Here is a 24,619-nt window from a genome sequence, read left to right as displayed (position 1 = left end):
GCCTGTTCATATGGGATACTGTGTGCAAAGGGTCTCTCCTTGTGATCATCTTGGAGTCCAACAGAAAGTAAATTTCATGGAGTGAGGCTGACATACTTGAAAATGTAAGGTTTGTATTTTTGGAGTTAGGGTTTGCAAAGCGAGTACTAGTCAGCAGTTCTTTTCTCTTAGGCTCTGCTGCCCGGTGAGCCGTGGGGTAGCAGAGAGCAGGTTTACAGCTCTGCTCTGCCATGTGGCAGCTGTGTTATGTTGGGCCATATTTTTCACTCCTCTGCTCCTCAACTTCTTCCTCAGTAAAATTAGGAGAAAGAGTAGTACCTACTTCAAAGGATTGTTGGAAGCATTAAATGGATGAATTCACATAAAGTGCTTAGGACTTCGCCTTGGCATATTGAAAACACTAAGCAAATGTTGGGGAATTTTACTGTCTTTTTGATTAGATTTTTATTTATTATAATAATATTCCATGATCCAAACAGCTTCCAGCAAGTATAGTTAACTGTCAATAAATATAGATTATTCACTCATTTTTTCCTTTTTTCCCTTCAAATTGGGAATTAGAAAACAAGTTGTTTTTTTTTAGATTTTATTGGGGAAGGGGAACAGGACTTTATTGGGGAACAGTGTGTACTTCCAGGATTTTTCCCAAGTCAAGTTGTTGTCCTTCCGATCTTAGTCGTGGAGGGCACAGCTCAGCTCCAGGTCCAGTTGCCATTGCTAGTTGCAGGGGGCGCAGCCCACCATCCCTTGCGGGAGTCGAATTGGCAACTTTATGGTTGAGAGCCCGTGCTCCAACCAACTGAGCCAGCCGGGAGTGCAGCGGCAGCTCAGCTCCAAGTGCTGTATTCAATCTTAGTTGCAGGGGGCAGAGCCCACCATCCCTTGCGGGATTCGAGGAGTTGAACTGGCAACCCTGTGGTTGAGAGCCCACTGGCCCATGTGGGAATCGAACCAGCAGCCTTCGGCATTAGGAGCGGGGAGCTCCAATCGCCTGAGCCACCGAGCTGGCCTAGAAAACAATTTAAACAAATGTATTGGGCATTATTTTAGTGTTCAAATATATATATTATTTAGATGCTGATTTAAAGAAATAGGTACTAGGTATAGTTCTTACAAATTTTTAGCAGTTAGCCTTCACAGCTTATTAGCCTAACCCTGTTTTTTCCTCAGGCCTAAGTAAAACTCACTCATCTTGAATCTATAAATTTGTTAGGGCTTGTCCACACTTAACACAACTTTGGAGCCTTGGAGAAGCTTAACATCAAATTGGCATGCTAGACATTATAATTTACTCTAATTACAAAGACAGCCCAGCTATTAAGTTGAGCTCCCATGCTTCCTTGATTTAATTACCAACTTCCCCAGTTTGCAACTTCCTGGATTCTTGGAGCTGATGTTATTGTTAGTTTCCATCACAATGAGAGGTCTCAAATGAAACAACTGAAGTACCCTGCTAAAGGGTAGTATTTTCTTTCTCTTCAGTTTCTACCTTTCTTTTTTCTTTTTTTTTATTAGTTTCAGGTATACAAAACAATGTAATAGTGTCTACCTTTCTTATCTTTGTGTCGTAGAGCTGCAAGAGAGGACAATCACAGATTGACAATTATCTTTTTTGTGGTCAGAGGGAAAATTTCCATGTGCCTGATCTCTTCTGTTAACCATCATTGTTCTTTCAAACTAGAGCTTCTTCCACAGGTTCATATACATCTTTATCATCTTTTTAGTTTTTCAAAAGAACTTGTTTTTATAGTAAATGTACTTTGAACATAGTTTGTAAAGAGTCAAAAAGTTTGCCCCTTGCCCTGCTTCTTACTCCCTCACAGTTCCAGTCTCCAGAGATAATCATTTCCCCACCACCACCCCTTTTAAGTAGTTTTTTCTAGTAATTACCTCTCCATTTATAAAGAAAATACTTATACAGACCTCTCCTGGGTTAAACATTTTTGGACATTACCTACTCATTTTCTGTATGTTGGATGAGGATTTAGCACATACACACACGTGCATTCCTGCACGTGGCCACCTGTATCCCTGTTTCTCCCTTTTCCCCATCACAATTGTGGCTACAACATTGGGCAGTGTTCGCTGCTGACTATATGGATATTATTTATTGCTGAGCACGGTTCAGTCTTCCTTTCTTATTTATGTATTTGCTTAGTTTTCTATGTAGTTATTGCTCCTCTTTCCAAATAATCCAACAGTTCTATCAAATACATGTCACTTTTTCTTCCACTTTGTTCTCTTTATCCGGACTTCAGCTGTGACATCTATCAAATTCTCTTTATCCTTGTTTGTGGGTTACCTCTTTTACTCCTTAACTTTAGTGAGATTTCAGGAGGAAGAAAATACAGATGTTTGTGGTCATTCTGCTCTTTTCGAGTGTAAATTCCTTTTACATTTCCACCTCTTAAAGAGGCTGTCCTATTTTAAAAGACCATGCCCCTTATCACAGATTTTTTAAAAACTTGCATTTATTTATATGTGATAGGTAAGTACACAGTTAAAAATTCATTAGGTACAAAAAGGTACAGAATAAGAAGTCTCTTCTCTCATATCTAACCCCCAAACACCTCATTTCCTACCCTAGAAACAACCGATATCATTAGTTTCTTGTAAATCCTTTCAGAACTGTTTTATGAGTGTGTATTTCTCCTATGTACACAATTTGTTGAATTCAGTACACATCGTTTGGTACTTTGTTTTTCACTTAACAAGTTTATTCCATGTCAGTTCTTTAAAAGCTTATTTATTTTTTTATGGATCCGTTGTATTCCATTGTATGAATGAACATAGCTTTATCTTCTATTAATGAACACTGAATTTGTTTTAAGTTTTTCCTACTACAGAGTGCTACAGTGTATGAGTTTGTACATAAGTAATCTACTTGTGGTAGGATATCTATTTGGATAAATTCCTTGAGTAGAATTTCTGGCTTACCACAGAATTTAGATTTTTAAAAATAATAATTTTCTTACCCGTGCAAGACAGAGTCTGTGAAATGTGAAGTGCTTGATTTGTTTTCCCATTGAAATAACAAATCATTATCTCTCTCTTTCCACGTCACCCTTCAAGGGCAACCCAAACAGATTTGGATGCAAAAGGAAGCTGGTACTTTGTTCTTGGCAGCAGATTTCCCTTTACATTTCAGATGTGCTATATTATTTTCTCCCCTTTTTCTTCTATTCTAAAAACCTAAAAGGGTAGATACGAAACAGTTTCTTAAAATTTTTTTATAACAATTTTTTGACATATAACTCACATGCCGTATAATTCCAACCACTTAAAAAGTATAGAGTTCACCGTTTTTTAGTGTATTCACAGAGTATGTAACCATCACCACAATCAATTTTAGAATGTTTTTATCATTCCAGAAAGAAGCATCCACTAGCATGTCCCCATTTTCCCCCAACTCGCACAGCCCTAGGTAACCACTAAATCTACTTTCTATCTATAAATTTGCCTATTCTGGACATTTTATCTAAAGGGAATCACACAATGTGTGGGGGTTTGTGTTTCTTGTAGTGTTTTTGGCAGAAATATCTGAGAGGTTTGGAGAGGTGGTTTTCCAGATTGATGTGGCTGTTTGGGGAGGTAGGTGGCTACTGCCCAGGGGAAGGAGGCAGGTTAGTTTTGAAGTGGGGATGGCTTAGAAGGATCCTGGGATAGAGCCAGTCAGCAAAGACACTTAGAATCAGATTGTCTTTTCGACAATGCAAGTGCACTGTGTAAAGTGAGACTACACCTAAATAACTTCCACCGCTGAAGGTCTGCAAACTCACTGAGCAGCATGCTGAGGCATCATCTTGAAGTCAACCCTGTTTTGATCAGAATACATTTCTGGCTTTGTAATGAATGTCATTGGAGGGGAAAGAACAGTTATTTTACTAAGTTGACTGTCTCTGTTTTGTTGCATAAAGTGCTTTTAGTAATGTTTTTTAAGTTAATTTGCCTATATTTTAAGCTTTGCCCCAAAGTACAGGTCAGAATGCCTTCATGAACTCTTGCCAGTTTGTTTCACCTTTACCTACTATGTATTTTATCTGTTATATCACATCTTGAAACGCATAGTCATTTTCCTGCGATCAGAGCAGGAGCAGCTATCTCTCACACAATCATTTTGTTCTTCTTGCCAAAGAGATTGATGTGTCATGTTTCCTTGAAGCCTGTGCTGACCCAGAGATTACCTCATTTTCAAATTACAAAGGAATTATCAAATGTGAGGGGCCAAGGGTCATATGAAGGTTATAGCCAGGCTTCCTCAGTTGCCAAAATTCAGAAAACTTTTTAAATAAACGAAAACAGCCACACAGAATCTCATTCCTTTTAATTGTTATACAGTCTTAACCATCATATGTGATTCTCTTCACTGCTTGGTGTAATAGTGAGGAGGGAACTGTCCTTGTCCTTTATGGATTTATAAACTCATAGGTGGCAACTGTATCTTAGAAGGTAAAATTCAACAGTCAGAGGGCCATTTGGCAGCAGTCTGTGGAGCAGGCCGGCAGGAAGATAAACAATTGCTAACATGGGACTGTGGGAAGCAAGGAAACTACTTTGTTATTGGCAACAATTTAATGCAAGATTGGGAGAATTTAAAGCTCCCTGGTGGAATTAAAAGTTTAGCACTATAGGAAAAGTAAAAAGTTAAAAAAAAAAAAAAATCTGAAATTAAACAAAAATCTGAAGTAGGCTGTGTTAGGATTCTTTTGGTTGAGAAAAATATCAAACTGGCATATGCATAAAGGATATTTATTGGCTTATGTGTCCAGAGACTGTAGTGGGTAGAAGTACAGTTGGATCCAGAGGCTCAAAGCATGCCATCAAATCTCTTCCTTTTCTGCTTTCTTCTCTTGGCTTGACCCGCTTCTGTGTTGGCAACATTTTTGGGTGGACTTTCTCCACTTGTGGCCACTGGCAGCTTCAGGTTAATAACTTTAACAAAAAAGAAAAGAAAAAAGTTTACCTCTCCCAGTAATTCCAGTGTGGGCTCCAGGATCGAATCTTATTGCCCATTCCTGAGCCAGTCCTTGTGGTGGGGGTGGGATGGAGTATCCTAACTGACCAGCCTGGGATATGAGTTCACACATGAAGGGAGAGAAAGTGGGAAGTTAACTCCACTCAAACCACGTAGACTAGAAGTGGCAAAGGGATATTTCCCAAAGGAACACCATGTGTTGTTACCAGGAGAGAGAGTAGATGCTGTGTGCAACCAAAATGCCTGTCTGCTAAACAGATGAAATCAAGAGCTCATTTGGTTTTGAAATATATAGCGGGATGATATGCTCATAGAAGTAAATAACTGTTCTCTGCTAAAGATTAATGAGAGAAAATAGGCATAAACAACAGTAAGAGGGACTTTAGTAATAGATGTGTTTTAGGAAAGCTAGATGCAGATCAGACTTTTCTAAGGCATATCCCATTTCCCTACTGATTTCCATTATAAAGTTACAACTATATTCCTAAAAGGAAACAAACGCACCAGCTTTTTTAGTTGGGAACTTCTGATGGAAAGTAGTTATGATAGCTACAGATCTATAATATGTACGAGGTCTTGTAATGTATTCGCGATGCAACAACTACCAGAATTGCAGTTACCAACCACCAATTCACTTTTCCTTTGGGGCTCTTTCAAAACTTGGAAGCTTTTTCCTTTCTTTCCCTTAGTAAACAATTCATTTATCTTTTTTCTGAAGCCACAGATAGTTTTCCTATGCTAGGATGTCTCTAACTCCACCTTGGACCTCCAAGAAGTTGTCCATTGTTTTACATAATAGAGCTAACTACAAATGCAGGGTCACATTTTGCCAGCAGGGAAGCTGTCTAATTCCGGTTCTGCCACAGCCTGAAAACTCCCTGAAGAGCAGAGCTTGTGTTTGTATAAAATTGGAGGCCACATAAAGGGAGCTGTGGCTTAAGGCCACATGCAGAGACTTCCCAGGCTTTTCGGAAGCAATGAAAAGATAGGAGTGGGGAGAGCAGAAAAGAGAATGGGCAGACAGGTGTAGCCATCAGCAGGTAGACAGCCTTTGTGTAGATCTGATTTATAAGAGAATGGAATTACAACCTACAACATAGAAAACGGTGCATAGACTTTGCCTGCACGATTAAGTTTTAACAGAATGGTAAACTCAGGTGAAAAATAATTATAGATTTCTCAAGCAGTTATATGATTCCTTCCACATCTTCTTTAATTCCTGAAGTTTATATCAAGACTGTATTTTTGAACCTATTTCATTCATTCATTCAACACATAGTTATTGAGCACCTGCTATGTCCTGGCACTCTCCTGGGCATGAAGCTATAGCAGGGAATAAAACAGTCCTTGACTTGGTAGAGTTCACATACTAAGGAGGTGAGCAGTCAATAAATAAGCAAATATATAACATGTCGGGTAATACTAAGTTCTGAGAAGAAGAATGAAGCAGAGGGAGAGGGAGAAAGAGTGGTAGGTGAAGGAGGCTGCCATCTTATATATGATAAATGTGACATTTGAACAGAGACATGATGAGGTTTGGGGAGCAAGCCGTGAGGTTACCTGGAGGGGGAGCAGCTAAGGCAGAGGTGAAGATGCAGGGCCTGCAGCAGCTTGGTCTACTCTAAGAAAAACAGTGAGGACTCCAGAGTTGCTGGGAGACAGGGGCCCAGGGAGAGGATGGTAAAGATGAGGTCAGAGAGACAACAGAGGCAGGAATTAGGAGCTGCTCATATTCAGGGGAAAAGGAAAACCACTGAGGGATTTGGGCGGAAGAATGATGGGTACTGGCTGATGTTTTAGTTAGAAATTTCCAGCTGCAATGAGGGAAAGGATAGAAGCAGAAGAAGTTAGGAGGTCATTGCAAAAAACCAGGCCAGAGATGATGGTCCATCATCCGAGGTGGAGGTGGTGAGAAGCGTTCTCATCCTGGATATATTTTGAAATCCATATTGTCTTCCTTTTTTTTTCTCCTTCACTGTTCTTTAGAAGTATATAACCTTTCCCATCCTTTCCGCAGCCCAGTCACGGAATTTGTGTTTATATAGCTTTGAGAACATGGGCTTTATTTCTGGTCCTATCTTAGGTTACATCTCCCTTCCTCCCGCCACCACCCCTCTAAAGTTTGCTTGCTATGGAGCTGGTCTCAGATGATGATACACCTTTAGGAGGTACTGGCATGATGGGAGAAAGGATCAGCAAATCCTAGGAAGGGGGATGCGAGCAGAATCTTCCCTATTTCTGACCAGGGGACTCAGCCATGAGCATGTGTCTCCTACTGATCCAGCTCAGAACACTCTGAAAGTCTTTCCTGGTGTAAATTGCTCTTGTCATTGACAGTTTTACGGCGAGAACTCATGCTGGAATGGAGAACTACAGCAGACAGGAACTAGGGCTGTGCTTCAGGCTGGTGTGTTGGCAGGGATAGCACTAGTCACAGAACTTGAGTCTCGGAGTCAGAAGGATTCCTAGAAGGCATTTAATCCAGTCTTCTGCTGTTGTGTGAATCCCTGCCGTGATATGTGATCATCTAGCTTCTGCTTCAAGAGACTATAATCCATAGATCATAGAATGTCAGTGCTGGAAGTGATCTTAGATCAGATAAGGGCTGGGACTCGAAGAACTCAGGAGTCTGACCCATGTTATTTCCACTCACTATGTTATCACTCCAAATAAAGGGCGGCCCTTGCTGGTAGAATTACAGAGATGGGTTTAAATGTCTATGTGTTCATCCCATCGCAGGCTGTCTGGGTTTACTTGCCATTCAATCCTAACCAGTAATGAATTCTTTCTTTTTGTTTTCCACCACAGGGGTTGCCCTGCTCTCAGATGTGTACCCTGAGAAAATCTTGCTTAGCCTATTGGCTCAGTATGACCACGGTAAAGATAAGCACACTCCAGAGACCAGAATGAAAGTCGGGGAAGTCCTGATGCGAATTGTCAGGGCATTAGGTGAGTTTTCTTGTTCTGCCCATCTGGACAAGGCGGGGAGCAGTATGGCTTTGGAACCAAAGTCTGTATACCGAGGCTTCGTATGCTAGCACAGAGAAGGCTGGATGCTCCGAAACATCCTATGATGCACGGGACAGCCCCCTACAACCAAGAATGATCTGGTCCAAAATGTCAGTAGGGTCCGTCAGTATATCCTGTTGTAGAGCTCACGTGAGCCATTCTGTTTCTGCTTTCACATCACTTAGATGTGTTCGCCAAATCCAGGACTGCCACATACAGTTATGCTGTTGTTCACAGCTGTAAAAACTCCAAGAGGCATCATTGTATGAATGGCATGCCCTGGAGTTACGTGATACTCAACCTGTGCAGTCGTCCTGTTGGCCTTGACACGTCTCAGTTACAATTTAGATTGCCATCTCCCTGGAGGGAGTTTGAAACGGTAGTCATTCCTTTCTGTCGTATATTTACAAATCCTTTTGGATGTGGAAGCTTCTGCACATGGCTAATTTGATGTATTTTATACCAATCTTATGAGCATGCTTTTTAGTGGATAGCCTTTTCTCATACCTGCCAACGATGGGAGTGTGTTCTCATTAGAGCCTGTGGCCGCCTTTGAAGTGATTTTATATTGCCTCCTTCCCTTTTTGGCCTTCCTTTACATTGAATGGACCATAATATGACCTAAGTATATTTTTAAATTATCCCTTATATTTAAGGGATGTTTTATATCCTTTGCTAATATTTATTTCTCATGCTAAGGAAAAACATTTGTTTTATTTGTATGTGTCTCTCGTTTGAATCTTGAGCTTGGCTCAGAAGTCCTCGACAGAAAAATAGTTTCTACCTCTGCCCATAGTAACACCCAAACAGTCTCTGAATTGTAATTTAATTTCCTGCTTTTGTCAAGTTCTGTATCATATAAACTTCTGAGTTTGAGTTATTTGGTAGCTCTTCCTAATGCTCCAAGTTTTTTATATCTTGAATATATGTATTTTTTCTTAATCTTGGTGGTAGGGACATCAATGTAGTTCGTTCAAAAACCTTTTTGGAGCAGCTACTGAATGGCACGTTCTGTGCCAGGGGCTGGAAGTAGGAGCCTGAAAAAGCCACAGTCTCTTCCTGCAAGGAGCTTACAGTTTAATAGAAATCAACTTATACACACCAGTCATCTCCATAAGGTGACCTGCCTGTGGAGGGTATAGTGGGAACGCCGAGGAAATAGTCTTGTCTGTCCTTTTTCTTCTCGAGACCCCGCAGTTCGTTGAATGTGACAGTGTGCTGCGGGGCTGCTTCAGTTCCTCATTATCACAGCACAGCAGGGCAGTTTTTGAAAACTAGCTTTTGTATGATAGCTTTCGGAGATTTTCAACTCACAGCGTAGGCCTGAATTAAGGTAAAAAGGTAGGTTGGACATGTGAATAATTGGACACCAGTCTGGGAGTTGGGCATTCATAGATTTCAGCAACAATAAACAACAGTCAAGGATTAGAGCTCACATATTTTCAAAGGGGAAATTTTCAGCAAAATTCAGAGGATCAAATAAAATGCTTCTTGCCAAGTCTGCCTAGGTTAGCATGGGTGTAGTTCAATTCAACAAATATTTATATTTAGTTGGAAATACTAAGCTGACCAGAATTGAAGGTTAAAGCCCAGACTTAACTTGTTTTTTTCCTTCCTCCTCCTTTTTTTGCTTCCTCATGTCAATTTTTTTGAGAGATGTAACTTTAAAAAATCTATTTATAGACTTTTCCCCTCCTAGGTAATTGTATCAGTAAGACATGATAATTTTGGACAATTTGGAGAATACTAAAAACTATTAAAAAAACAACAACAAAGTAATCACTTGATAGTCTCACCATCAGAAGTAACAACCCCTTGTTTACATTTTGATATTTCTGTCTCTGAATTGTAATTATATGTATACTGGACTTTTTTTCATTTAACATTATTTATAATCACTTTTCCATGTCATTAAATATTTCTTGAAAATATAAGATTTATTGGTTGTATTATAATCAGTAATCTAAATTTATCATATTTTTATTTAATTATTTTCTAGAAAGATACTATTGTTTTCTTAGGTTGTTCCCAGTTCCTTTCTTTTTTGGGGCGGGGGGAAGGGGAACAGGACTTTATTGGGGAACAGGGTGTACTTCCAGGCCTTTTTTCCAAGTCAAGTTGTTGTCCTTTCAATCTTAGTTGTGGAGGGTGCTGTTCAGCTTCAAGTTGTTGTCCTTTCAGTCTTAGTTGTGGAGGGCGCGGCTCAGCTCCAGGTCCAGTTGCCGTTGCTAGTTGCAGGGGGCACAGCCCACCATCCCTTGTGGGAGTCGAATTGGCAACCTTGTGGTTGAGAGGACACACTCCAACCAACTGAGCCATCTGGTAGCTCAGCGGCAGCTCAGCTCAAGGTGCTGGGTTCAATCTTAGTTGCAGGGGGCGGAGCCCACCATCCCTTGTGGGAGTGGAGGAATTGAACTGGCAACCTTGTGATTGAGAGCCCACTGGCCCATGTGGGAATCCAACCAGCAGCCTTCGGAGTTAGGAGCATGGAGCTCTAACCGCCTGAGCCACCAAGCCGGCCCCCCAGTTCCTTTCTTTATGAAGAATTTTATGAGTATTGTGAGAAGTGTGCTGTTGATTATTCTTATACATAAATTCCTTTGGTGAATCTTTGATTCATGGGGTAGGTTCCTACAAGGGAAATTACTGGGTCAAAGGCTAAATACCAAGAGCATGCTTTTAAGGCTCTTGGTATTTAGCCCTTCAGAAATGTGCACTCATGTCAGCAATGAACGAGCCTGCTAATGTCACAGAGAAAAATTATTCCATGGCTTCGGACCAGATTTCTAACCCTGACCAGACATCTCCAAAATGTATACCTTTGCTCTCAGAATGAATGGAGGAGCCTGTCATTGTTGGGTGGGTGGATGGATGAAGGGAAGGAGGGAAAGGTGAGAGTGGGGAGGGCAGGAGAGACTGATGGATGGTAGGGTGGATGCATAACTCAATGAACCCATTATTGCCCTAGAAGAGTGACTCAGATGTGGTAGTGTCCTTGTGATAGACAAAGGTAGTGCTTTATTTTTAGAGGCAGAATGTAGTCTTCTAGTCAGCAAGCTCGAACAAGTTCCCCTTCACTCTAGGTCAGAAACTTCCAAAATTGAGAGCCAAAATAGAAAACCATATTTGTGTTGCTTTATCTGAAGAGTTACCTTCAGTGAACTCTGTAAAAAAGATTAGGAATTAATTTTTGAAATGAGGAAGGAGGGGAGGGAACTAAATCCCAGGTGTCTATTGGAGTATGCCTTGGCAGGTAGAATGACACGCGGGAGTGCTGGGGCAAAGCAGCTTATACTTCTAGAGTAGAAGCTGCCTTTTCTTAAATTACTATATTCCAAGAGAAGGGTAGGTCCTGGGCTTTAGGGTGTATTGTACTTCTACCTCTTAAAACCTGTAAAACACCCTTATTTAATGTGCTTTGTCAACTCTTTTCCATATCACCTGCTTAAATTGTTTGTTTTAGTTTAGCAATCACTTTGCCCCCTCAGAGTTCATCTAAGTGATGAGCAACCCATGATCCCCTCTAGCTTCAGCATGAAGCCCGTAATCTGATTTGAGAAACCCTATCATCTGCCCAGAGAGGAGCAAATTCAGCCCCAAATTCTGTTCTGACAACACCCTCTTCTAGCCAGTTATAGAAAACAAGGGAAAATAGAATAATTGGATTTGTCTAACAGATTACTGTGAGTTCCAGTTGGCTTGGTCTGGAAATTAAGGTGAGAAGAGGAGCTTTTAAACAGCTGCATAACATTTTATAGTATGGATATACCATAATTTACAATATTTATTCAACTATTCCTCTGGGAATTGATTGAAGATGAGGAGAGATTGGGATGTCCTTCAACATCAAAACTCCAAGAGAATGTTGAAAGAGTAAGCAAAATGATTTGATCAAACAGGCCGTTGACTATTAGGGAAATTTCTGAGACTCTGAACATGTCTTACCATTCTGTTCAAAGCATTTTAATAACCAATTTGAGCATGAAGCGAGTGAGTGCAAAATTTGTTCCACGTGTTTTGACTGTCAAAAGCAACAGCATTTGTCAGTTTTGTTGGAGTTGCACGATCGTGCTGCTTCAGCTTCTAGCTTTTTAAGACATGTCATCATGGGAGATGAAACGTGGGTCTGTGGTTATGATCCTGAGACCAAGGTTCAGAGTTCTCAATGGAAATCACTCTGTTCTCCTGTGTGAAAAAGTGCGTCAATCAAGATCTAACATCAAGGTGATGTTAATTGTGTTTTTTGACCTTGATGGAATTGTGCGAGCTGAGTTTGTACCCAGGAACTCTACAGTGAACTCTGAATATTATAAGGACTTATTGGAGTGTCTAAGAAACGATGTATGTAGAAAACAGCCTAAGAAATGGGCTAATGGTTTCATCCTCCTTCCTGTCAATGTTCCGTGTCGCACATCGCTTCTGGTATGGCAATTTCTGTCAAATAAAAACATTATGGTGTGTCCTCATCCACCTTATTTACTCGATCTAGCTACTTCTGGCTCTTTTCCAAAGTCAAAATGACCATGAAAGGTAAACATTTTGAATTGATTCAGCACATCAAGGCAGCCATGACAGTGCAACTAAAGACACTCACGAAAGAGGACTTCTAGAACTGCTTCAGAAAGTGGCAAGAATGATGGGATAAGTGTGTTCAAACTGAGGGGGAGTATTTTGAGAGGAATTAATGACAATGTATCTTTTACAGTAATTTTTTTATTTAAACATTCACTGTATTGTTTGATCACACCATATGTGTGCATGAGTGCGTGTGTGTGTTTGTGTGTGTGTTTCTGCTGGGTAAGTACCTAGGAGTGGCATTTCTGGGTCATATAGAACATGTATAAGAAACTGCCAAAGTGCTTTCTAATGTAGTTGTAGCATTTTGTACATTGCTGTACAACCAGCAATATATGAGAGTTCCAATTGCTCCATATCCTAGCCAACACTTGGTATCAATATTTTTTTTAGTTTTTAGTCATTTTAATGGGTCTATAGTGGTATCTCATTGTATTTTAAATTTGTATGTCTCTGAGGACTTAATTATTTGAGCACAAGTCTTTTCATGTGCTATTTTCTATTGTATCTCTTTCATGAATTAACCATTCAGATCTTTTTTTCATTTTTTAATTGGATTATTTTTTCTTTTTATTGAGTTGTAAGAGTTCTTTGTATGTAGTGGATACAAGTCCTTTGTCAGATATATGTATTGCAAACATTTCCTCCCAGTCTTTCTTAATGGTGTCTTTTGAAAAGCAGACATTAATTTTTTTATTAAAATAATATTTATTATAATAAGTAAATATGCAAAAACAAAATTAGGTTATATATTTTAGATCATTTACAGCTTTAAAAAACATTTAAAATTTTAATGCCAACAAAAAATCAAATTGATGACATTATTTTAATGTGATAGGTCATTTTTTGCTAAAACAAAATCACTGCCCACAATGTAAGCATGGTTCTGATGTTAGGGTGGGAAATTTTTGTTTAGATCAGCATGCCCAAATTATTATGTGCTGTACGATGAATCCTTACTGCCATATCTTCCCTCTGTATAAACTATTGCCAAACCCTTGGGTCCTGAAGTCAGGCTGCCTGCATTCAAATCCCAAGGCTGCCACTTCCTGAATCTCAAATGTGTGACCATAGGCAAGTTACTTAGCATATCTGTACCTCAGTTTCCTCGTCCGTAAAATGATCATCATAATATCTATTTCACAGTGCTCTTGTGTGGCTTGCAGCAGTTATTAAATGTAAACTGCCAGGTATATAATAAGCAGGTATATAATAATATTACCTTTCATTACCTCAAACTCTATGTAGTAACTGCAGGGACTGAAGCCTCAGGCCAACAGGGAAACTAGACAGTTGTGGGTAGAATTTCAACTTCCTCAGGAAAATAGGAACTAAACCCAAACTAGGCTTCTTGCATAAAGCGAGGGACCAGGTTTGTACTAATTCACACACACAAGAATGAAAGCTATAGTTACCACTGGGAACACGCTTTTCTCTTGGGAGATGGATGAAGACACCCTCAGCATCAGACCCTGCTCCCTGGTGGCTAGGACTAATTTCTAGTAATTTCCCAAGGATGAAAACCCTTGAAAGGAGTGGTTCACAAGGGCATGAAAGATGGATAAAGAAAGAAGAGCCTGGAGCCAGAGAGACAGCTAGGAAGCTTTTGTGGTATTCCAAAGCACAAAGAGGGATGTCTGTGAGAATGGTGAGAAAAAGTAGATATTATAGACAATTCAGAGGAAGAAATGAGAGACTGTCATTTTTTCTTTTTTTTTACATTTAGAGATGGCGATAGAGTTATAATCTATCCAGCAACTGTTATTCTCATAAAATTGTTGAGGCTCAAATGAAATAATGTATCTTAAATCATTTACAAATATTTGAGTTTCATAGATACAAGATCTGACAATTAAGTTCGTGAACTTGTTGCAATGATGTTGCTAACCTTTTTTGCTATCAGAGGGATTATTAATTATGAATTTGTACCACCTGTACCACTTACTATTTGGAAGTGCTGAAAAGGCTGCATGAAAAAGACAAAAACAACCCGAACTTTCCGCCAACAATTCATGGCTCTTGCATCAGGACAATGCATCAGCTCACACGGCACTGTCTGTGAGGGAGTTTTTAGCCAGTAAACAAATAACTGTGTTGGAACATCCTCCCTACTCACCTGATCTGGCCCCCAATGACTTCCTTCTTTACCTGAAGATAAAGGAAATATTGAAAGGAAGATATTTTGATGACATTCAGGACATCAAGGGTAATATGACGACAGCTCTGATGGCCATTCCAGAAAAAAAGTTCCAAAATTGCTTTGAAGGGTGGACTAGGCACTGGTGTTGGTGCATAGCTTCCCAAGGGAAATATTTCGAAGGTGACTGTAGTGATATTCAGCAATGAGGTATGCAGCACTTTTTCTAGGATGAGTTCGCCAACTTAATTATTCGACCTCGTATATTTAGCACTATCTTATTTCCTGTAGTGGGGTTGCCAGATACCAAAATAGAGAGATGGGATATCTATAGTGGCAGTCATTGGGCAGGTAAAAACAAAGTTGACATACAGGCACAATCTTGGAATACATTTGCCTTTCTCTATCAAAGGTACGTACTGAGATCCTGGAGTCATAACCCTCCTAAGTTTTGAGCTGACTCACATTTAATAGCTATGGACAAGTTACGTAACTGCTCTGTTCCTGTAAAATGAGGATAATTACGATAACTACCTTATTGGGTTGTTATGAAATTAAAAAGAAAATATATGTGAAATGTTCAGAACCAGTGTCTCTTATGGTAAAGGGTGAGTAAGTGTTGGTTGCTATTATTTTCTTGTTATTTTTGAGTGAGCACATTGTCTTCCGTCATTCTCCCAAGGCAAAGGCCGACCTGAGTAAGTAGCCCTTCACACGAGCACCATGTGTGATCCCCTGTCCTATCGCAGGATACAAGTCAGTGGCTCACTCCCTGTTAATCACTTTATATGCGTTTTCACATAATCCTTGAAATGGCCCTACAAGCTGATTCTTCTTATTATTATTATTATACCATTTTATAGAAAAAGTAACAAGTTCAGAGAAGTTAGTGAGTCCCCCAGGGTCACTTTGCTAGCCTGCTCGATCAGAGACTGAGAGCCAGATCTTTCTGATTGCAAAGATCATGCCCTTAGTCACAACTGTAATAAATAAATGGTTTGCCTTAACCAAACTTATCATTTTCGATAATATGGAAACTGTAAAAGCCAAATTATATTATGAAATTAGAAAATCAGCTGCCTGGTATTGGCATGAACTCTTAATGGCAGAATGTACATTGGTGACTGCAGTTGCAGCAGGGAATTCACTTCTGTAACCCAAAAATCATGGGGCTTTTAAGTTGGGAAATTACAGGGGTTGACAAACTGATCCAGCCTGCCCCTGTTCTTGTACAGCCTCTGAGCAAGGAATGGTTTTCACATTTTTAAATAGCTGGTGGGGAGGCGGGAGCAAAAGAAGAATAATCTTTAATGACGTGAAAATTATATGAAATGCAGATTTTAGTGTCTGTACATAAAGTTTTATTGAAACAGTCACCCTTACTTGTTTATATATTGTCTATGGCTGCTTTTGCCCTAAGCTAAGTTGAATAGTTACAACAGAAATTGTGTGACCCTCAAAGCCCAAAGTATATACTGTTTGACTCTTTACAGAAAAAGTCTGCTGAGCCCCCTATTCTATGGTAACCAACAGCACCTCATTGCTTACTTTTCAGGGGAGTTTCTTTAGAAGTGACTCATGTTTCCAAATCATTCTTAAGTCCTTTTCCTCCCAAATCAAGCTTAACAGCAGAAATCTTACCTTTTGTAATTAGATCTCTTTAAATAGATTTCAGTAGATATTTCTTTTCTGAAAAATCACTAGCTGAAGATTCATTAGCTCAGGAGATGTAAGATGCCATTAGCAGAGGGTCCTTTCTTTAACGATTACAATTACATTGAATGTTTCAGTGTTTTATTCTGCTGTTATTTTTATTTTCAGTGATTTCTTCATACCTTTGTCTTCTCATTTCACTCCCCTGTTCCAATTTAGAGTAAATTAAAGCATGAATTTGGGTTCTTCAATGTGTTTGTGAAAGAACACAGGACCGGGAAGCACCTGATTTTCTCTTTTCTTTGCAAGTTTTGAAATAGAATTTGCATGCATTTTGACTTATGGACTTGAAAGAGAGTCAACCAGCCACTAACTGAAATATAATATTTCCTTTAGAAAGAAATTGTACCTCAACTTTCCTTTTGCTGGACCTGATCTAGTAGAGATTGATTTCATAACACTTGAGGGATATTGTGTTAATGACTTAAACATGAGTTTATATTCTCAGGCTACAGGCTTCTTGATTTGTGTTTGTCAATATTATGAGGCCAACTAACTCTTGGGCATGCTTTAACGGGTTTGAACATTTATGTAGCAAATTAAATTAATTAAGTCACTGGAGTGGTTGCAATACTTTCAAGATTACAAAATTGTAGAGTCTCCTTCATTTAAAACACCGAGTTTTTTTTCCCTTCTTTCATCTTTTAAAACAATTTACCATAAACCTGGAACCTTTCCTTCCTTGTGATCACATTTCTGGGCTTTACTTTGTTAATTCTGCCCTTCAAGAAAATTCCACCATGTTTCTGAAGTCTGTTACTGTCTCAAGTACACTTTTCAGGAGAACTAATCTGTCTGTCTTGTTAGTAACACACTAGGGTAGAGTCAGTTATTGTAGATTTTCCTTGTAGGGTGACTTTGTGTAAACTAGAAAGTTTATACGTTGGTAATCCAATCTTGGAGTTCAATGAGCTGTAGAGATGGAATGAGTAACCTAAGTTAATACCTAACTAGGGAAGCCTTGGCATCCAGTTTCAAACTGTTTCTATTTGTGTTACTTTAGTTCATTGAGTTGCCAAAAATCCATTGGTACAAAGCATTTCCTGTACATTGTTTTACTTTGTCCAAAAGATATTTATCTATGGTTCTTATTTGCACATCTCTGTTGTTTGAAGACGCGGAAAAACATTCTTTTGCAAGTTGAAGTGTAAAGTAGGGTCTCTATCTCTCCTTTCAGTGCCCCTCACTTATCTCTTTTTTTCTTCTCCCCTCAAAACTTCCCTTTACAGGTTCTTCCTTACCAGGCTTGACCATCACTAGAAAGTAATCAAATTTCAGAGATTATCACACCTTCAAATTCCTTCCCAGCTTGTAAAAAAGAGTAAGCACGTATATTAACATTTACTAAGGGGTGGATAACAGCCTCCTATTGTGCTGGCCTTCTTGGGATGATTTTGTATTTTTAATAAGGAGGCTATTTAGTCCAAAGAAATAAAATTCTAATGATTAAATAGACTTGGAGGCAATACAATTTGCTAATAGAAGAAATATTTGGAGGCAAGAAGGTCTCTCTGGCTCTCTAAAACATACCTGGTATGTCACTTGCACCAACAATTGTCCCACTAACAAGTTTGTTTTTGTTTAATACCTTGTCTCATAATGATCTTCTCAGGGTTACATCTAAGCTTATCAGAATCTGTCTATATACAATGTGCGTCTCAATCATCCCTGCCTATGTGGTCTGTGAGATGAGGAATAATGATACCAGAACCGGGAAAGAGAGGGCTAAGAGCCCCTGAAATTCATAGCTCAGGGTCACCTCTTGGTTACATTGCCTTAAAAAGAATAACAATATGAATGTGATACCAAAAACAGGCCATCAACAATTAGCCTTAGGGAGAAAAGTGGGTCCTGACATGTAGACACCAGTAGGGGGAAATCTATCCAGGGACTACCAGCATTCTTGCTCCGTGACTACTGTGACCTGCCTCTCTGGCAAGTCCCATCAAGACCAGAAGATGGCTTTGACTCCAAAACTCGGCGATGACCTAATATGTGCATCAAGTGTACGGGTTTAGCAGCTTTCACAAGGCCATTTATCAGTCATTTCCTACTCTTAGGAAATCAGAAGTGTTCAGCTCTGTTCATTTTGAAAATAGTAAAGAAGAGGGGAATTTTTTTTGTTCTCTTCTTCAGGCTAGAATTCATAGGATTCCAGCCCTTAAACAAGAAGATTAACAATTCTGTATTTTGCCCAGGGACCAGAAGAACTTATTCCCATTCTGCCCTATTGCTTATGCACTGTTTTAAGACATGTCACTGGCTTCTTTCCACCCATGCCTTATAAGTTTAAACAGAGAAAGATGAAAATTGCAAGGACCATGAAATGTCAGATGTGGGGGAATCATTTGGCCTCGTTTATGTCCTTTGTTTTAGAACGGAAATTCCTGCTGATTTTAATAGAGAGCCAAGTAAGTGTCCTGATGGCAGTAGAAAGAGCCCTCTGCCTGGGAGACAAAAGCCTGGTCTGTCTTCCAGTAGCTGTGTGACCTGGGATTGGCCTCTTTTAAATTTTACTTTCCTCATTTATAATACAGAGTTAATAATATTTTTTTCTACCTACCTTAAATTCTTGGGAGGCCAAATAAGATAATAGTCACTCAAGTGCTTTGCAGATAAAGAGGCTTATAAATGCACACCACATTGCTTTATTCCACAGCATTTCATGTCTGGGGTGTACTGTAGCTACATATTTATCTTAACTAAAATCTCTCCCTTGTTCATAAAGGGCTATGAGAAGAAGGGAAACAAATCAGAAAAGAGATGATTTCCCCAGTTACATGGGAAATTCAAGGCTGAAACGTAATTGTTAATAGATCAAAATTTACCTATGAAGTTTTTAATGATGAATTTCATAAAAAATTAATTGCATTTAAATTATTTAATTCTATAAATGGCTTTTGGAGAGGAAATCCTGCCTGTCAGTATCTGCCATGTCAATCTAATTTCCTTCTGACCTTGACAGAAATTATAATCGCTGTTGACTCTGGTTCACACATGACAATAAGTTGTACTTGTTACATGTTACAAGAAACCAGTCATTCTTCTACTGGATTTCTTCAAGGAGTGAAGCAGAGTTGTAGGCCCTGAAATTCAGGAAAAATGAATAGATGTTAGCAAGGACATAGAAGGGTACCATATTCTGTCTATATTTCGGCTCCTGTTTCCTTATTGACTGGGTCAGCAGAAGAGATATTTCAATGAGGGCATGTGGCTCTCCATGATGTCACCCATAGGGATCTAGTCACTTGAACTCCCAAATAAATGGGAATCCAAAATGGGAGGAAACATCATTCTTCTGGATCCCTTTTTTCAGTAACTGATTTAGTGAAGTCAAGTGTGTGTTATATCATTTAACCTTTTTGTACATTTGCTCATTTTTCTCCCCAAAATACCTAATATCAAAAACAAAGTACAGAAAGTACTGCCTTGGAGAAAGGAAGAGCATACTTGAAATGGTTAGATTACACAGGGGATTTAACACTGTAATTGAGATCTCCATCTCTGCTTGAGTCTGGTCCATAGAGGAAATGAAATAAAGAGCAAAAGCCCCCCTTTTTTTTATTTGGACATAATAATGCTGGAGCACAAAGGTTTTTAAATATTGACGGTAGGTCTTAACTATCCCTGGATTCATGTTTGTCAAATGTGGTTTGGTGCAGCCATTCCTATAGATGGGGTATTGGACCAAATGGCTATATCCATGTGTAAGAATCTCCGAGTCTAAATCTTAAATATTTTCTTGACTCTTTTAAGAGACTTTAAAATTACATATATATATTTAATGAAGCAATGGATTTAGAAGGTTTTTTTTAAATGTTACCCAGTAAACTACTAGCTCTGAAATAGTAAAGACTGAAATTTTTTTTGGCACCATCTTTTACTGACAATAAGGAAGTAAAGAGCTGGCAGAAGCAGTGCCATTCACAGAGTAGTGGGAAAGCTCTGGGTTCTGCTTGACTGGTGGTCAAGGACCCAGTTCCTGTAGTGGGCATGTCACCAAAGAATCCGGATGTTGAGGGGAACAGCCATTGTGAGTTGTCTGTGAGATTCGTCCCCAAGCCTTTGGTCTCTGAGCTTTTGGAAGGCAGAGGTCTGTTTCATGTCAGATTCTACCTACACACATATACCTCTTCTCTTATTTACCATACAATTCACCCATTTACAATGTGTAATTCAGTTTTTTTTGTATATTCACAAGGTTGTGCAAACATCACCATAATCAATTTTAGGACATTTTCATCACCCCAAAGAAACCCTCTACTCATTACCAGTCAGACTAATTTACTTTCTGTCTCTAAGAATTTACTTATTGTGGGCATTTTCTATACCTGAAATTACGCAACATGTGGTTTTGTGGCTTGTTTTTTGGTGGGTTTTTTTTTTTTTAGTGACTGGCTTCTTTCACTTAGCATAGTGTTTTCAAAGTTCATCTGTGTTGCAGTATGTATCAGTACCTCATTTCTTTTTATTAGCAAATAGTATTCCATTATATGTCTAGACCAGCATTTTAAATCAGCTATACCAGGTGACTGTACCAGAGGGCACACTGCTAGATGAATATGATCAGAAATAGGAAGGATCAAATCACAGAGGGCATGAAATTAAAGATGTGAACAATAGGAAACCGGTAATACAAAATGGTACAGCCACCTTGGTAGCCAGTTTGGCAGTTTCATATAAAATTAAATATACTCTTCCCATATGATCCAGCAATCATGCGCCTTAATATTTACCTAAGTGAGTTGAAAATTTGTATCTGTACAAAAACCTGCATATGATTGTTCATAGCAGCTTTGTTCATAATTACCAAAACTTGGAAGCAAGGTATCCTCAGTAGGTGAATGGATAAATAGATTGTGGTACATCCAGACAACAGAATATTTTTCAGCACATGAAAGAAATGAAAAAATAAAGAAACAAAGAAAGAAAAAAAAAAGAAATGAGCTGTCCAACGATGAAAAGGCATGGAGAAACCTAAATGCGTATTACTAAGTGAAAGAAACCAATCTGAAAAGTCTACATACCATATGATTCCAACTACAGTTGATCCTTGAACAACACGGGTTCGAACGGCACAGGTCCACTGATAGGTGGATTTTTTCAATAAATACTGTAAATGTATTTTCCTTATGCTTTTCTTAATAACATTTTCTTTTTTCTGGCTTTATTGTAAGAATACAGTGTATAATACATATACAAAATACGTGTTGACTATTTATGTTATTGGTAAGGCTTCCAGGCAACAGTAAGCTGTTAGTAAAGTTTTTGAGGAGTCAGAAGTTATACACGAATTTTCAACTGGTGGGGCGCGGGTGGTCAGTGCCTCTAACCTCCATGTTGTTCACAGGTCAACTGTATATGACGTTCTGGAAAAGGCAAAACTTATGGAGACAGTAAGAAGATCAGTGGTTGTCAGGAGTGAGCTGGGAGGGAGGAATAAATAGGCAGAGCAGAGAGGATTTTTAAGGCAGTGAAACTATTCTGTATGGTAACTACAGTGGTGGGTACATGTCCTTACACATTTGTCAACCCACACCCTGTGCCACACCAGAGTGAACCGGAATGTCAGTGTGGGCTTTGGGTGATAATGACGTGTCAGTGTAAGTCCAGCAATGAAAACGTATGTAGTCTCTGGTGCAGGATGTTGGGGGAAGGGAGGTGCAGGGGGTCCATGGGAACTCTGTATTTTCTGCTCAGTTTTGCTGTGAACTTAAAACTGCTCTTAAAAATGAAGTCTTTTTTTTTTTTTTTTTTTTTTAAGCATTATCAGTTTCCCATTGTTTAAATCCTTAACTTCATGCCTTCCATGATTTGACCCTGGGTATTTCTGATCATTTTACCTTTTAGTACACCTGTTGTTACAGTCACCTTGCATAGCTGTTTTCTAAATAAAGCCATCTGTTTTATTCTCTCTCTGCCCACCTTGCCTTCACGGCTCTGCTGACACAGTTCCATCTATCTGGAATATCACATCTATGAAAATCCTCACCATCCTTCAAGATTTGGTTTAGGTGCCACCTCCTCCATGAAGTCTTCCCCAAAGAGAATAAATATCACCTGGTTTATTGCTCTCATGCCACTTGGTGTACCTCTAGCTTCCTAGAAGTAAGGACAAAATCTCCTTCGTCTCTAAATCTGTAGTGCCCCACGGAGTCCGTTGTACATGAAACGTTTTTATTAAATTGGCTAACTGGAAGGGTGTCGGGAGATCAAATTTCATGGATTTTAGGGGTCTGTGAGTTCTCTAATAGAATTTTTTAAGTGTTGTGTTCTTATTTTAATGAGAATTCTGTATCACTTGGATCCACATTATAATCACATTGCACAATTTCAGTGCTCATGTTTGTGTTTGAGAAACATTGGACTAAAACATTACTTGAAATATATGTAACCTTCTGATTACAGAGGAGTGCTGGGTGTAAGTGATCATTTGATCTTTGGAAAGTATAATTGGTTTTACCCAGCAGCACCTTAACCAGCAGGATAGGATATCTCTTAGTTACTTCCTGTTTGTAGGTACTGTATTTCCCCGAAAATAAGGCTTAGCGGGACAATGAGCTCTAATGCGTCTTTTAGAGCAAAAATTAATATAAGACCCAACATTTTATATCATATCATATCATATTATATAAGACCCGGTCTTATAGTAAGTTAATACCGAGTCTTATATTAATGTTTGCTCCAAAAGACACATTAGAGCTGATTGTCTGGCTAGGTCTTATTTTTGGGGAAACACGGTAGAAGAGAGTAGTTAAGAATGGTTTTATCTATAGTCACTTTTTTTTTTTTTTTTTTTTTAAGGAGAGCACAGCTCACAGTGGCCCATGTGAGCTAACTGGCCACCCCCAGTATTCACTTCTATGTCTCAAAGACAAAAAAAAAAAAAAAAGGAGGGAAGGGAGTGACGAAAAAAGGACTAGAGGGACTCCCAGACATTAATAATAGAGTTTTGAATGGATGGTGTAAGGATTTGGCCCGGGGTGGAATTTTCTTTCTCGCTCCATTTTTCTTGATTTCATTTTTATGACCTGTTTCAGTGAACTAGGAGAATGGTTGAGCCCTTGAAATCAGCTGGTCTCCTGACTCCAAAAGTTTAATTGGGTGTTAATTCAGATTTTATAGCGGCCCTTCCACTATGTAAGTCACCTCAGATCCTTTATGGAAGAAGATGAGATCTGACAAATGAATCTATCAATCTAGGTTTCAGAGTACCATTGTAAAGCTTGATAAAAATCTTCCAAATCCTAATTTGTTAAAAGAATCATCTCACATATACAGTAATTGATACAAACAAGTCATAGGCAGGTTAAAATTTTTTCAGCTTTCTCTTTCACTATGCACTTGATTTTTCACCTTCCAAAGCAAGTCATTTTTATCAAGTTTGTTCAAACAAACCTAGATCCTTCACTTGCTTCCTTGAACATACAGCTGTTTGCTTCTCAATAAGGTTGATTTTTGCTGACATCCTGAGAAGAATATGAAGATGCAAATAGCCAGGTGTTGTCATTATCATTGCTCAAAGTAGAAGTCATTAATGCTGAACTGACTAGCATCTACTTGAGTCAAGTTTCTAGAAGTGGGCTTGGATTTACTATGTTCATTTCCCTGAAGCTGTTTAGAAATCCTGAGGAAAATCTCTAACTTCAGTTCCATGGGTATCTCTTAGTCTACATATTGTAGTCTGTGGTGAGTACGTTCTGAAAATGGTGATAAGGGAATTCAGAAATCAATACCATTTTTTGTAAAGGCCATATAATGTGCATAATTTTAAGGAGACAACTTAACAGGTTGGTAGTGAATGTTTGCCCTTGTCAGGGAGCAAGTGTGTACCACTTTCAGACAAAAGGTGAATAAGGAGCTTGGAATCTAATAAGTTTCAAAGAAGTTTCAACTGAAGCAGTAACAACATTTCATCTGGACAAAGAAAAATACCAAAAAAAAAGCAAAACCAAAAAAAAACAAAAACCTAAACCAAAACAAGGAGTGGATGGGATAATTGAGGTTTTATTTCTTAATCAGAAACTAAGGAATAGTAGTGGGTGTCCTGGAGCCCGAGGTTTTAGTTCATAATGAAGTGGATTAGTCAATAGTTGCGTAATACACACAACGTTATAGCCCCTTCACATGAGCTACTGTCGTTACTCACCTTTTTTTTTTAATAGGTTGGCAGACGTATAAAGATGACTTAGCTCTTTGGGAAAGTCATA

At 38.9% G+C, this 24,619-nt stretch overlaps 1 protein-coding gene across 1 annotated transcript in view; it reads left to right on the top strand.

Annotated features, from left to right (window-relative positions):
* The window catches only part of TANGO6 (transport and golgi organization 6 homolog), a 140,603-nt gene that overhangs the window by 74,361 nt on the left and 41,623 nt on the right, over window positions 1-24,619 (top strand). The window contains exon 15 of the mRNA XM_019756706.2: window positions 7,784-7,924. Coding sequence (XP_019612265.2) covers window positions 7,784-7,924 — 141 coding nt within the window. The remainder of the gene's footprint in view (window positions 1-7,783; window positions 7,925-24,619) is intronic.

The sequence above is a fragment of the Rhinolophus sinicus genome, linkage group LG11, assembly GCF_036562045.2.
Source record: "Rhinolophus sinicus isolate RSC01 linkage group LG11, ASM3656204v1, whole genome shotgun sequence".
Classification (NCBI taxonomy): Eukaryota; Metazoa; Chordata; class Mammalia; order Chiroptera; family Rhinolophidae; genus Rhinolophus; species Rhinolophus sinicus.
This window is presented reverse-complemented; position numbering and strand designations above follow the sequence as displayed.